Source organism: Physeter macrocephalus, chromosome 21, assembly GCF_002837175.3.
Source record: "Physeter macrocephalus isolate SW-GA chromosome 21, ASM283717v5, whole genome shotgun sequence".
NCBI classification, from domain to species: Eukaryota; Metazoa; Chordata; class Mammalia; order Artiodactyla; family Physeteridae; genus Physeter; species Physeter macrocephalus.
The window spans coordinates 83,231,839-83,246,497 of NC_041234.1; the positions used below are offsets into that span (position 1 = coordinate 83,231,839).

A 14,659-nucleotide genomic window follows, 5' to 3' on the forward strand; every position below is an offset into this window, starting at 1 on the left:
AAAGGTCCTGAACATTTGTTTAGCAGGAAACATCGTTCAAGAGGAGACTGTCAATGCCACCCTCTAGTCAAAGTTCAACAATTTTGCTCAGTACTGGTTACCTTAGACAAGTATCTGAATCACTCTGTGCCTCTCTTCAAAATATGGTAGAATAGTAATATTCTTCTACATGGGCAGTATACCATGTAGCATTCTGTTCTCAGATCCACCCACTTCTGATCAAACACAGCACAGCCCATGCCTCGATAGGGAGGGTATGAAGAAAAAGGCAGTCAGTCAGTGTCTAAAAATGGTGCATGCAAGAGATGCTTGGGAAAGATGTAGTTGGACCTGTCAGGCAAGAACACCTGTACTGGACCCCTTCATTGCTTGGGGTCTCTAGGGCAATGGCACCAGCTTTTAGGAGTGGGATGGGAGGGTCTGAGTTTGGTAACAATTCAGATCAGCACAAGCCCCTGGCAAAGCTGGGACAGTCTTGAGTTTGCCTTCTCATGCCCATGTCTGGAATTCCTTTCAGCTTCCTCCAAAAGGCTTTGGGACCTGTGGCTGCCTTGAGCAGGGCAGTGGTCAACTCTTGCCATAAGTTCATCTTCTTTTCCTCCCCCAAGATCATTGTGTTAAAGGAGCAGTTGACTCCAAGACCTAGTATTTCTCAGTACCCAGGGGAGAATATCATCTCTTACTGACTATCCCCTCCATGGGGTTCCTTTGTGAATGGGGGCTACGGAAGTATGCCATAAGTCTTCTGACCAGGAGCCAGGGTATTCATTAGCATGGTCTTTCTCTTAAAGAAGCCCTCCTCTCAGAAGACATGGACAGATTCAGATAGTCAGTCCCTCAGCAGGGAGTCACAGCTGAAGCCTCTAGGCCCCAGAACAGGCAGGCCAGCATAGAAGTTTTGGTTCCCCTCTGATCACATGAATGGCCTCCTCTTCCATCCAGCTAGTCACTGGTAAAAGTACAGAGACTTCACCTGCCCATGAACAGAAGAGGCATTGGCCCTACTTAGCATGAGTCTCTCAAACAACACCTGCTCTTCTAGAATAGCCACAGTGGAAGAAACCCTGTGCCATCTTCATCTTTCTAACACACATATAATGTGGACAACTTCTTTCTAGAACCTGGTACCTTTATATTCCATGGCTGCTCAGATTCTTCCAACCTGGCCTCTGCAGAGAGCATTATATCAAATGCTTTTCAGATGTTGGTGGGGTGAGGGTGCTTCATCTCCTCAGGGGCATTTGAAAATGAGAGGAGTATTGGTTTAAGTGTTATAAATGGGAGTCACTACCGGCATTTAGTGGGTGGTGGCTAGAGAGGCTTAATGTCTTGCAATATGTAGGAGAGACCCACACAGGAAAGAACTGTCTGCCCCAAATGCCAGTGTGGCTCCCACTGAAAAACACTCCAAGTTCTTCTCTTCGCACCACCCCTTCCCATCAAAGTTTATCTATTCTGTGTCCCATTCCCTCAGGTGTCTATTCTTGTTAAATCTGATAAATTAATGTAATGCTAAGGTATTAAGGACTGGTGATCATTCACTTTGTTCTCTCCCAAAGAAAATAATTTAAGCAGAAACCTTCCATGCTTCAAAGAAGCAGTTCGGTTGGTGGGTGTCTCAGGCAAATGGCAGGCTGGGAAGGGAGTGGTTTGGAGTCAGGGAAGCCTTCCTTTTGGTGTTATATTCCTTCCATGTGCAATCCCAGCCCCCCTACGCAGTCTAGAGAAAATTCTGGGCTTGAGACCATTGCTACTCTACACTCCTCACCTCCCATGGCTAGCACCTTTATGAACAGTGCAGGAAAGCAAGAAGCTGGAAGGGAAAGAATGGGTGGTTTGCTGTGGACTTCCATGCCCTCCTCATTTCCAAAATGTACCCACAAAGCAGCTCTGGAGGCTAAAGGCATTTATTAACTCCAACTCAGACTCAAACAGAAAACAGACTGAATTCTTTCAACCCTTTTTGTTTATACTCCAGCTTCTAGTTAGAGAGCGGTGTCACAAAGCTGAGGGGAAAGAAATCTTTTTGGACAAATCTGGCTCCCAGCTGCGTGGCCTCCTGTGAATAGGAACTTGGCACAGTAGGAAGAGAGAGGCTGTCATTGCAGCTGGCAGCCGTCGAAGGCCTCATGCGGTGAACCCTCTCAGCATGGGAAGCATCATGCCAAATAGCAGCAACTGGCAGGGGAAGGGTTGGGCTGGAGTAGCAGACGGGATGGCCCCAAGAGGGGAAGGTTGCCCGGGAATCATCTTCCTCTTCTAAGGCAGGGCTATGAGTGCCGTGTTAAGGTATTCAGTGGGAATTGGGAGGTCTGGATTCTAGGTCTGACTACAAATTGTGTGACCCTGGGAAGATCACTTCCTCTACTGGGGCCTCAGTGTCCTTTTCTGTAATAGAGGAGGATGAATCAGAGGTTGCAAACTGGCAGCCTCTGGGCCTGATTTGGCCAGTGGATGCATGTTGGTTGGCCAGCCCAGTATTTTGTTCGTTTCCACAGTTTGAAAGCCTTGTTTGTCTTGGCTCTCCAGTTCACCACAGTTCCCACTATCCTCCATGATCTTACCACTACCCACCAGCCCCTCCCAGCCGTTTCCCATATGTCCAATATCCAGCTGGTTTCTGAAGGTTCTTCAGCCTTAGCAACCATGAGCTAAGTTATCTCTAAGGGGCTCTTATAACTAATGTGCTATTATGTCTCCACATGTCAGCCTCTAACATCACCAAGGGGCAGGCAGAGAGGACCTTGGGGGGAAAGTGGGGCAGTCTGTCATGAACACAGCCACAAAGGGCAAGTGGGCAAAAGAATGAACAAGCACCACTTAAGGGAACACTCGGATGGGTTTTCTTAAAGCTGACTTGCCATCCCCCAAATCACCACCCCCAAAGGATGTGGCCTGTTGAAGATCCATGGCTTTTCCTGGACCTCAATTGCTTTGATCTCTAAATTGACAATATACTTTCTTTGAAAAGTGTACAAGACTCACAGGATCATGGGCCGGGATTTGGCCATCATTCAGCTTTGATTTCTAGAAGGGTTATTCTTTTGTGGAAAATTGAACCAAGTTTCAGTCCTTCCTGTGTGATTAGATAAGTGGTTTCAGGAAAGCATTTCATTTTTTTTCTCTTTACAAGGACAGTGTGACAGTGTGGACTTCCCCTAACAGAAAGTCCCTCCATCTGTGTGTCTGGCCGCTGACTGGCCCTGGGGACTTTCTTTCTCACACAGCACCCTGAGGCCAAGCCCTTTCCCTTTTAGGTCTCCATGTTATGCCTCCTTACCTCCATTTCTATCCCAGACACCTCCAGTATTATTTGTGAGAGGGCAGGATATATTAGGCTACAGTGCGAGGAGCAAGGATAGAAGGGTTGGTGAAGGTCCTTTTTGTCGGGAAGTTACAAGTCCAGGGCCTCATGACTTATTTGCTCATTGATTCCTGCCCAACCGTGAGACTTTTACAATGTGGCTTCTTTTCATGTCCTAGTCCTGACCTAAAACACATTCTCTTGGGCCCCTGCTTTCTGCAGAAATAAAGTCCTTTCAACTAGATCCTCTGGGACTTCCTGTGGGCGGTAGGCAGGACTGATGTATCTCCTTGTGATGTCATCAGGCTTCAACATAAAACAGGCCGACCTACCCTCAGTCCTCCTAGGAGCAGGGGAAGCGGCCAGATGTCTAAGTTGTAAAGGGCTTCCTTGATAGACCACAGGCTGTGTTCCAGGTAAGAGTCCACAGGACCGCAAATTGTTAATTAGAAAGTAAATAAGGCCAGCGCGGGGTAGTGAAATGGAAAGCCGGATATCTTGGATGTCAACTCACATGAAGGTAATAGACCTTTGACGAGTTGAACTTCCTCCCGGCCTACTTGAATAACTTAGGTTACACTGGCTTTCCAGTTTGGAAGTCAAACAAGACCCCTCTGGGGCAAAAGTTTGTGATTTCAGTAGGTGTGAATGGACGAATTGAATTATAAATGGTTCATTTAGGGCAGAAAAGAAAGCTAGTTGATGTTAGAGAACCGGAGGAGAGAGACAAGTTGTTCTCTCCTTAAATATACTCTTTTCTTTGAACTTTCCATCAGAATCTCCATTTCTGCTTTAGTTTAAAAGTATATTGGCTTTCTACCTGAAGGAGAATACATTTGAATTTAACTAGACAATATCTTTTGGTTTACTGATTGCCTTCCCTCTCATTAGCCTGTTAGTGTAAAAAGCACTGGACAAGGAATTAGAAGAACTGCGTTCTCAACCCGGCCCAACTGTTAACTTTGTGTGTCTTTTTTTTCACTTCTTTGGGCTTCAGTCTCTTCTGTAAAGTGAGGAGAGTGAATTAAATGAACCATAAGTCTCTTCTAGTAGATTTTATGAAATATTAATTGCCATTGGACTAGGGCAACCCCAGTTTATTGAATAATAAAAAACAATCACTGGAATTATACACATTTGTATGAAACTAGCAAAGTGTGTACATAGACTTTATGTATTATGAAGGGACCTCAGGGATCACCTAGTCCAGTGATTCGCAAAGTTTAGTCATTCATGTCTCATCTTCATGATTTGTGTCATATTTGGGTATTACCAACACTAGTAATTATTTATTTAATGTTGTTTTCTCTATTGACTTGGTTTTTTTTTTTTTTTTTTGGCTGCACCACGCAGCTCGTGGGATCTTAGTTCCCTGACCACAGATTGAACCCGGGTCCAGTAGTGAAAGTGTTGAGTCCTAACCACTGGACCACCAGGGCACTCCCTGACTTGGTTTTTAAAAGTCTTAAAAATGTCTGCCTTAGTTTCACCGTAAGCAATAATATCCATGAAGTCACAGATTTGATGTGATAGCTATGTCTCTAATACACATTACATTTTTAAAGTTTTCAATTTCTTGCCACCTAAAATCAACTTGTGGGCTTATGCTTAGGGAGTACATATCATACTTTAGAGAACACTACTCTGGTTCCTCATTCAGATGTGGAAACTAAAGGTTGGAGAGATTAAATAACTTTGTTTCTTATTGCAAAGTAGGTTGCCATGTAGACATGAGCAGAGGCTACTTCCCGCATGTCACAGTCAGAGGTCCAGCATAGCAGGACCCCCCAGGTCTTATGGAAGCAACCTAAGTGTCCATCAACAGAAGAATGGATAAAGAAGATGTGGCACATGTATACAATGGACTATTACTCAGCCATTAACAGAAATTAAATTGAGTTATTTGTAGTGAGGTGGATGGACCTAGAGTCTGTCATACAGAGTGAAGTAAGTCAGAAAGAGAAAAACAAATACCGTATGCTAACACACATATATATGGATCTAAAAAAAATCGTTCTAAAGAACCTAGGGGCAGGACAGGGGTAAAGACATAAAGACGCAGACGTAGAGAATGGACTTGAGGACACGGGGAGGGGGAAGGGTAAGCTGGGACAAAGTGAGAGAGTGGCATGGACATATATACACTGCCAAATGTAAAATAGATAGCTGGTGGGAAGCAGCCGCATAGCACAGGGAGATCAGCTCAGTGCTTTGTGTCCACCTAGAGGGGTGGGATGGGGAGGGTGGGGGGGAGGGAGACGCAAGAGGGAGGAGATATGGGGACATATGTACACATATAGCTGATTCACTTTGTTACAAAGCAGAAACTAACACACCATTGTAAAGCAATGATACTCCAATAAAGATGTTAAAAATAAATAAGTAAATAAATAAAACCCAGGTTTTCTTACTCCTAGACCAGGCCTCTTTCCATCACACCATGCTGCTTCCACAGTTGCCATTATGATCTGAATATCCATATTCTTTAACAGAGATGCTACTATAATCAAGATCTTTCTTAAATCTAGTAAATAATAATAATAATAAATAAATCTTTATGGCTTTGGGTGAGTCGTTGAATCTCTGTGTTTGAGTGCCCTTATTTGTCTAAAAGCGGTAATAATTCCAGTTCTGCCTCCTGCCATGTGGGGAGAAAGGTAGTAGCTACCGTTGACCAAGCACTTCCTAGGCCCTTGGCTAAGTTACTTTGCTTCATCCTCGCACCACCACTATGAAGCGATGGGGCCAGATGGTTTCTCAGGAGCCTCTCTGCTCTGAAATGTTATTCTTCTAACAAACAGGATGAACTCAGTTTTGCTTACCCAAAGGAATATGCATGTAAGGAGCATGAATATTCTTTTAGGGAAATCGGATATTCTAGATAATCCCACTGGGTAAAGTAAACTGAAATCAAAAATGTTTATCAAGTAGGAAAGATGATGGTTTTGGTTTTCCCATCAGACGTTTGTGTCCTATGTAATGAGTTTCCTCCAGGTAGACTCATCAGGTGAGCATCTTGATCTGTTAGCCTAAGCTTAGGAGTTGAATCCTGTCAGCTCCAGCTGTCTACTGTCTATAAGACGTGCGTATCTCCCTGCCCTGATGACATCACAGAGCTGCTTTGAGCACAGATGAGGTCGCGGCTGTGCAATGCTGTGAGAAAGCTAAAGTGTCCCACTGAACTGAGAAACTTTTGCCACAGGGACCTGTTCCTTACCGGGGGCGGGGGGAGGGGGATACTGCTTCATTTTTCATTCAGTGTCAAAGTAGGTAACATTGGATAGGGGGAACTTCCACGTAGCTGATCCTAGCCCCGGACACTGTCCAGTTCTCATTTCTGTCATTTTCTGTCCTAGATTTACTATTCGGAAGGTGGACGAGCTACAGCCATCGGGCAATTTAAAGATCGCATTGTAGGGTCCAATGCTCCAGGTAACGCATCCATCACTATTTCGCATATGCAACCAGCAGATAGTGGCATCTACGTCTGTGATGTTAACAACCCCCCTGACTTTGTCGGCAAAAATCAAGGCACCCTCAACGTCAGTGTGTTAGGTATGGACAATTTTTTTCTGCTTTTTCTCTTCTTGGAGCAACTTAGGAATTGAATGAGCTAGGGCAGTGGGTTATTGGTACCAATTAAGTCCCAGGGTAAATATCCTCCCTGCTCCTTTTATTATCAGGACAATAAAGACACACCACAAACCCAACCCACAGAATAACACTGAGAAATCACTCATAAAACATGTTGAAACAATTGTCAAACCAAAAGGGCTGCCAACATGACAGATAGCAATAGATGACCGCTTCCTGGATCCCTATCTCTGAAGGATACGATGAGAACAGATGGGAAAATGCACAGTCCCCCTATATGATCACTAGCAACTCTTTCAGAGGGAACCTCCAATTAGGGCCAGTCCTACCTGGGGGAAACAACTGTCAATTTGTTACCTCTCCAAAGCCAGCCACAATTCCCACCATTAAATCATTCTGTGGAGTAAAGGCAGATGGGTCCCTTTCTAAAATGCTAATGCTATTTGGAAAAAAGAAAGAGTTGAGAATTAATTTATTTATACACAAATATTCAGTATGTGACATGGGGCAAGTCATATCTGCTCTTAAATGAATTTGGAGTGGTTCATTTATACAGCATTTATTGAGTGCCTGCTTTGTGCCAGGAGCCAGGATGGAGGCATGGTTTCTGCTCTTGGGGAAGTTCACAATTCTGGTGATTCTTAGGGATCCTTTCAATCTCTGTCTGAGAGGACAATGGGAGTTTTGCTCCTGTCTGTATGCCTAGCAGGTCCCGTCTGCAGGCCTTCAGATGTACTGAAGGGAGGGATGAAAGGGCTGTCAACCTTCACCAACTAACCAGTTGAGCTAAGGGCTCTCCCATTTCTAAGTAACCCAAATGGAGCTTATCTAGCCGTTGCTGCTCTTGAGCTGTGTGTATCCATCACGGGAAAGGAGGAACTAGATCAAACCAGTGACTTGGTAATTGAGTAGCTTTGAAAAGCCGCAATTGGTAACAAGGTGCACATCCCAGGAGGACTGCCCAGAACTGTCTGAGCTTGCTGCCCAGGTGATGCCTAAAAAGAACCAGCTATTTACTGTGAGGTTTGCTACTGCATCTACCCACCTGGAAAAGAAGAAAAGGTAATCAAGAGCTGATTTCTAGGAACGGGATAACTCCATCATGTTTTTATTTTGCTGTACCCTGTGCTAGGCTTTGGGGTAAAGGGAATGACAAGAGAAGTATACACAAGCCCTTTCCTGGGAGATCTGATGTTCCACTATGGAATAGATGCTAGCACATCAGGCTGGGAGTCAGAAGACCTAGGTTCTAGCTCTTACTCTGCTACTCAGTGGCCTCAGACAAGTCAGTCCACCTTTCTCTGGCCATTCTGAGATGGGGTTGAAATTCCTGCCCTGTCATATTATCGTTATGAGAGTCAAATGATATGCTGGAGATTCAGTGTTCATAGAATTTGAGGGATTAGTCCTCTAATGGTTTTCTGTTACTCCCTGGCTCTGGGTTGTCCTTCTGACCAGAAACAACCTAAAGAAGCCAAGCCTCTTTTTCTCTGAGCTTGGAAATAGCCCTGAGGTAAAGTTAGGGTGGTTAATATTCTTAAAGTTCAGAAAGTCCCCAATCAACTTCCATAAGAAGTTGAGGGTCATTTCCTCTCTAAGTTGTTTTTTCCCATGAGTCTTTGGGTCAGTTGTTCTTGCAATGACTGTGTCATGACTTTTCCTTAAGCATCCAGTATCCAGGCAAGATAAGAGACAGAGGCTCTGTAGATTTCTTTGTTTGGGAACTCTCAAAATCCTATTTTTATTAATTAGGCTAAGAACAAAGGCATTCCACAAATTTATGCTTTCTGGAAATTGTGAGACTGATAATTTCCTCTAAAAACTGCAGAGGCTGTTTGCAGTTCTCAAATTCTATTGCACATGAGTGCCTGTTCCGCTTGCCCTGACTGAGGGGTGGGGCATGGTAGAGGCAAGTGTGTAAGGGAGACCAACTGAGGAGAGAGGTATTGATATTTCCTTAAATATTGCTCTTCCTAGCAATGCGTCTTTCGGAGACTTTTCATAACCCAGTGATAGACATAGATCCCATGCATTCACTCATTCATGCATAAATTCATTCGGCAAACCCTGAACACATGTTCAGTTGCTATGGTAGGCAATGGAGATGGAAAGATGTAAAAGTTCAGCTCCCAGCCCTCCTAAACTTCAAAGTCTAGTGGGGGAGGCAGATATACAACATAAGCTTACAGTGGAGGGAGGAGAGGAGAGCTGGGAGATCACAGGGGAAAGGGCATAAAGCCGTGAAGGGGGAACTGGAGAAGGCCTCCTGGAGAAAGTGACTTCTGCATTGAACGTTGAAGGATGTGCAAGAGCGTGTCAGGCAGAAGAGGGGCTGAGGTGGCAGGGCACGATTTAGGTGAAGGAAACAGCAATGCACAAAGGCCCAGGTGCTTTGGACGACCATTCATTTGAGAGACTTCCATTAGGTATGATAGCCTTGGAAAATGAATCTCTGAAAAATACCCAGCAGAAGTTTGAATAATTATTTTGTATGCATTTGGAAGGAGCATCATCTTCCTTCTGCAGTTTGGCACATAAAAAGAAAATGATGAATTTAGAGAAGGTTTGAGAACACACTGAAGCATTTTCATTTATTTTCTGAGGTGAGCCCCTTCTTCCCATCCCAATTCTGTTGAAAGCAATAAAGCTAAATGGTAGATCAGTGGCTTTGCCAGTAAAACATCCAAGTTCTGTCAGGGACTTTAACTGGATGAAATGTCAATTCAATACTGAATCAGTAGTCTTAGAAAATATATGGGTTTGGGATGTGGTTCAAAGTGATTCACTAAGTGTTTGGTTAATAAAAAAAGCAAAGAAAAATGTGTTCAGCAAAATAAAAAAAAAGGCCTATCTGGGTTTGATTCTGGGCTCAAGAAATGAATGCAAGTCATTCCAGGGTTTTGTCCATAATTAGTTCTAGTCCTGGGGTCTGGCTTCGTGATGAAACACCCCCATTTAATTTTCGGTTCAGATTATTCTATTCCACTTACAGCGGAATAAAATCACCATGTTTTTTAAAAAGGCAATATCTAAATCTAGTGATAGGTGCACTGGATTTCTGGTTAAATAGCCTAGTTTATTTAGGGTAGGCAAATCCAAGGAGTTATCTCCATCTGAGAAAATCAACAGTAAGAAAGAATAAAGAGGGACTTCCCTGGTGGCACAGTGGTTAAGAATCTGCCTGCCAATGCAGGGGACACGGGTTCGATCCCTGGTCCAGGAAGATCCCACATGCTGCGGAGCAACTAAGCCCATGTTGCCACAACTACTGAGCCTGAGCTCCAGAGCCCGTGAGCCACAACTACTGAAGTCCGTGAGCCACAACTACTGAAGCCCGTGTGCCTAGAGCCCATGCTCCACAAAAAGAGAAGCCAACTAAGCCCATGTTGCCACAACTCCTGAGCCTGAGCTCCAGAGCCCGTGAGCCACAACTACTGAAGTCCGTGAGCCACAACTACTGAAGCCCGTGTGCCTAGAGCCCATGCTCCACAAAAAGAGAAGCCACCACAATGAGAAGCCCACGCACCTCAACACAGAGTAGCCCCCGCTTGCCACAACTAGAGAAAGCCTGCGCACAGCAATGAAAACCCAGTGCAGCCAAAAATAAATAAATAAATAAATAAATTTATTTTAAAAAAGAAAGAATAAAGAGCTAAACAGAAAAATACTTCTTTTAATTAAAAGACACCTGTTTAAAAGAAGGGATGGCACAACAGACAATTGGCTTAAGAAAGTATGGTACATATACACAATGGAATGTTACTAAGCCATAAAAAAGAATGGAATACTGCTGGTTGCAGCAGAATGGACGGACCTAGAGAATATTATGCTTAGTGAAATAAGTCCAACAGAGAAAGACAAATACTGTATATCATTTATAAGTGGAATCTAAAAAATAATACAAATGAATGTATATGCAGAACAGACTCACAGACATAGAAAACAAACTAGTGGCTATCAGAGGGAAGAAGGAAGGGGGAGGGACAGATTAGGGGTGTGGGATTAACAGATACAAACTACTATATATATAATAGATAAGCAACAAGGATATACTGTATAGCACAGGGAATTATACCCATTATGATAACCTATAATGGAGCATAATCTGCAAAAATACTGAATCGCTATGCTGTACATCTGAAACTATAACAGAATATAGCAAATCAACTGTACTTCAATTAAAAGACAAGAAATTTTCAAAGAACTATAGCTATATCCATCTGTTTTCCTGCTCACATGTACAGTGGGTTAGAGTCTGCGATTGGAAGATTGTCAGTGGCAAGGTTGGAAATGTGACAGCAGGAGTTCATTCCTGCCTGTGGCCAACAGCAATTCCATGTGTACGATACTATATACATTATTTTCTTTATATAAATACAATATATTTGGATTAGCTGGAGCCCAGGTAATCTCTTGTTCACATTTTACAGATGAATCAACTGAGGTTTGGCTATGTTAGCTTACTTGCCTAAATACATCTAGGGTAAAGTTGTGGAGCAGTGTTCGGTGTGGATCCAGAGCTGTGCTCTTAACTGCTGCCTCCCAAGTAAGAGCCAGAGAGCTGGGCATCCTAGAGCATTTAGGGTCTAACTAGCCTAAGGCAGAGAATCTATGCCTTTGGAGTGTTTTATATCCAAATTAAGGAAGGTGAACTGGAAAGTATCGATTCAGATCCTTATCATCTATAAGTCAGACTGAGGCTAGAATAAGCTGTGAGCAGTAAGATAAGTGAGGAGAATCAGATTCTCAGCTTCCCACAGGAGTTCCCCATACGCAGCTGAAACTCAGTATATCCCAAACTGACCTCATCATCGCCCCCTCCCCCTCCTCACTACTTCCCCGAAAACCTGCTCCTTACCCTCACCCTAACCCTCACCCTAACCCTAACCCTGTATTTATCTCAGGGGATGGCAAGATCATGTACCCAGCTGTCAAATCAGGAACCTGGGAGTCATCACTGAGCCCACCCTCTTCCTAATGCCACAGATCCAGCTGGTCCTCAAGCCCTCTTGACTTCTTAATACGGCTTGAATCTGTCTCCTCCTGTCCCTTGGCTCAGAAACCCCTGGAGTCAGAGCAATTCATCTAAAACGTTAGAATGATCATCGTCCCTCCGCTACTTAAATTCCTTCTGTGGCCCTGCTGCTCTCGGTATAAAATACATGAAACACAAAGCCCCCTAATCTATGGCCTCACTGCTCTCTAGCCTAATCTCTTACCACTCCCCCACCCGACTTCAGAACCGTGTCCGAGTCACTTTTGAATTTCTGGTGCCTAGTCCAGTGCTGGGCACACAGAAGGCACTCAAGGAAATGCTTGTGGCGTGAAGGATGAATCAAGATTTCAGTGCCCTGTAGCACACCCCTCCCCCTTCAGTGGGTTTCCCCTCCCGATGAGGGACACGGGCAAATTCAAACCCTCCATTTTGTGTCACCCCCAGAAGAATAAATGCCAAAAAATGACTCACAAAGGAAAAATATGGCATTAATAAAACAATGTTTTAAAAAGAATAAGTAATCAGTTATCTCAAAGTATTTAAGGGTTCTGTTTTCCTTTAAGACTGTGCTTCCAAAGTATAAACTATGTTCCTAGTTGTTTTTTAATAAAGGCATATTTTAAGGCACAATGCGGAAATTCATGGTTATGAATCTGGGGAGCAGGCAGATAGAATGGATGCTATTAGAATATTAATGGCCCAGTGACCGAAGGTCTTTGTACCTGAAGTGCTCTACTCCCACCTGGTGGTACAGCTAGAAAACTGTCAAAATAAGTTTTTAAAGATTAAAAAAAAAAGTATACATATTCTACAAAATGAAAGTGAGGAAGTGACTAAAATTGGTACAGACTGCCATTCATCACGCAGGATTTTTTACTCTTTGTCATTGCCTTACAGTCAAACCTTCTAAGCCCTTTTGCAGCATCCAAGGAATACCAGAAACTGGCCATCCTATATCTCTTACTTGCCTCTCTCTGCTTGGAACACCTTCCCCGGTGTACTACTGGTATAAACTTGAAGGAAGAGACATCGTCCCAGTGAAAGAAAGCTTCAGTGAGTATAGCCCTCTGCTGCCCCTGGCAAGGCCTGGTGTGTGGGCTTGGGTGACAGCATGTGTGTGTGACTGGCTGCTTGTCCTTAGAGCACAGTCTTCTATTTTTCTGGGAGGAGAATGTACAAAGAATGTCAATCTTTCATCAAGATGGTTGTCCTCTGGTCTTCTCCCCAACTTCTAGAAGTCAAGACCATTTTTGGCTCACAGGTGGTGGGTATGGAGAAAATAGGCATGGTCCCAGATGGGAGTCTCCAGGGGTCTAGTTGGACCCTGGACATCTCAAGAAAGGGAGGCCAATGTGAGGAAGTGGGTGGGCATTGAATGGTCTGCTACATTCACATGATCTCTACCCACATAAGAGATTTCAAAATGCTATTTCCTGTTTTTGACAGACCCAGCCACCGGGATTTTGTTTATTGGAAATCTGACCAATTTTGTACAAGGTTACTACCAGTGCACAGCTATCAACAACCTTGGCAATAGTTCCTGTGAAATTGACCTAACTTCTTCACGTGAGTTGATCACATAACTTTAACAGTTTCTCCTTAAGTATCCTGGGCCTGCCAATCAAGAAAATTAATTAGACTCCCTGGTTAGTCCTTCCTGACTGGAGATTTTGGTGCTTTATTTATAGGTTGACATGGTGGATGACCATCCTAATATCTAATGCTTACGTAATACTTAATATATGCCACATGCTGCTTCAAATTGTTTACAAAAATTAATTTGCTTAACCCTCACAAAATCTCCAGAAAGTAAAACAACAGCCTCATTCATAGTACGGGGCTCAATTTTCTTTGTGATGCTGTTGGTAGATCCAGGTGAAGCTATAGCAATCTGTGTCAAACATGGAGCTCACAAACTTTCCAGTTATTAACTAATTTGCTAAAATCTGCCTCTGATAATAACAGTAATAACGACACTTGCACCTACATTCAGAGTAGCTAATATTGCGGAGCACAAAATATGTGCCGGACGCTTGGCCGCGTGCTGCGAGCATTATCCCACTCAGTCCTACAATCACCCCGTCTAGGAGGCAGAATATACTGTTAGGCTTCACTTTACTGAAAAGGAAACTCAGGGAGGTAAGTGACTTGCTCAGGGTCATTCAGTTTGTAAGTGGCAGAGTCACGATGCCTCTAAACCTCAACCTTCCAGTTCAAAGGTGCCTAGTTACTAAGCATAGACTTAAGGGCCTGAGATTGTCAAATTGGGCCAGTCAGGGGGCAAGTTCTCACAAGGGATATCTTGCTACACCTCTCAAGGATCACTTCATTACATTTCAGATCCTGTCATTTATTCATTTTTTCAAACTTCCTTTGAATCTGTGATTTTAATATATACCATATGCATGGGGCCCAGTTCCATTGGATTATTATTCTCCTAGGAAGCTGAGCTTTCTTCCTTTTATCTGTCCGGAATCAGACATTTTCCAACTCCAGTTTGCTCCTTCATTTTCGCATCACTTTCAGCCATTTTTTTTAAACATCTTTATTGGAGTATAATTGCTTTACAATGTTGTGTTAGTTTCTGCTTTATGACAAAGTGAATCAGCTATACATATACATATGTCCCCATATCTCCTCCCTCTTGCGTCTCCCTCCCTCCCACCCTCCCTATCCCACCCCTCTAGGTGGTCACAAACCAACTAGCTGATCTCCGTGTGCCATGCGGCTGCTTCCCACTAGCTATCCACCCTACGTTTGGTAGT

General features: G+C 43.7%; 1 protein-coding gene across 1 annotated transcript in view; it reads left to right on the plus strand.

Annotated features, from left to right (window-relative positions):
- VSIG1 (V-set and immunoglobulin domain containing 1) overlaps positions 1-14,659 on the plus strand; it is a 35,069-nt gene that overhangs the window by 15,273 nt on the left and 5,137 nt on the right. The window contains exons 3-5 of the mRNA XM_007100765.2: positions 6,661-6,859; positions 12,792-12,947; positions 13,341-13,460. Coding sequence (XP_007100827.2) covers positions 6,661-6,859; positions 12,792-12,947; positions 13,341-13,460 — 475 coding nt within the window. The remainder of the gene's footprint in view (positions 1-6,660; positions 6,860-12,791; positions 12,948-13,340; positions 13,461-14,659) is intronic.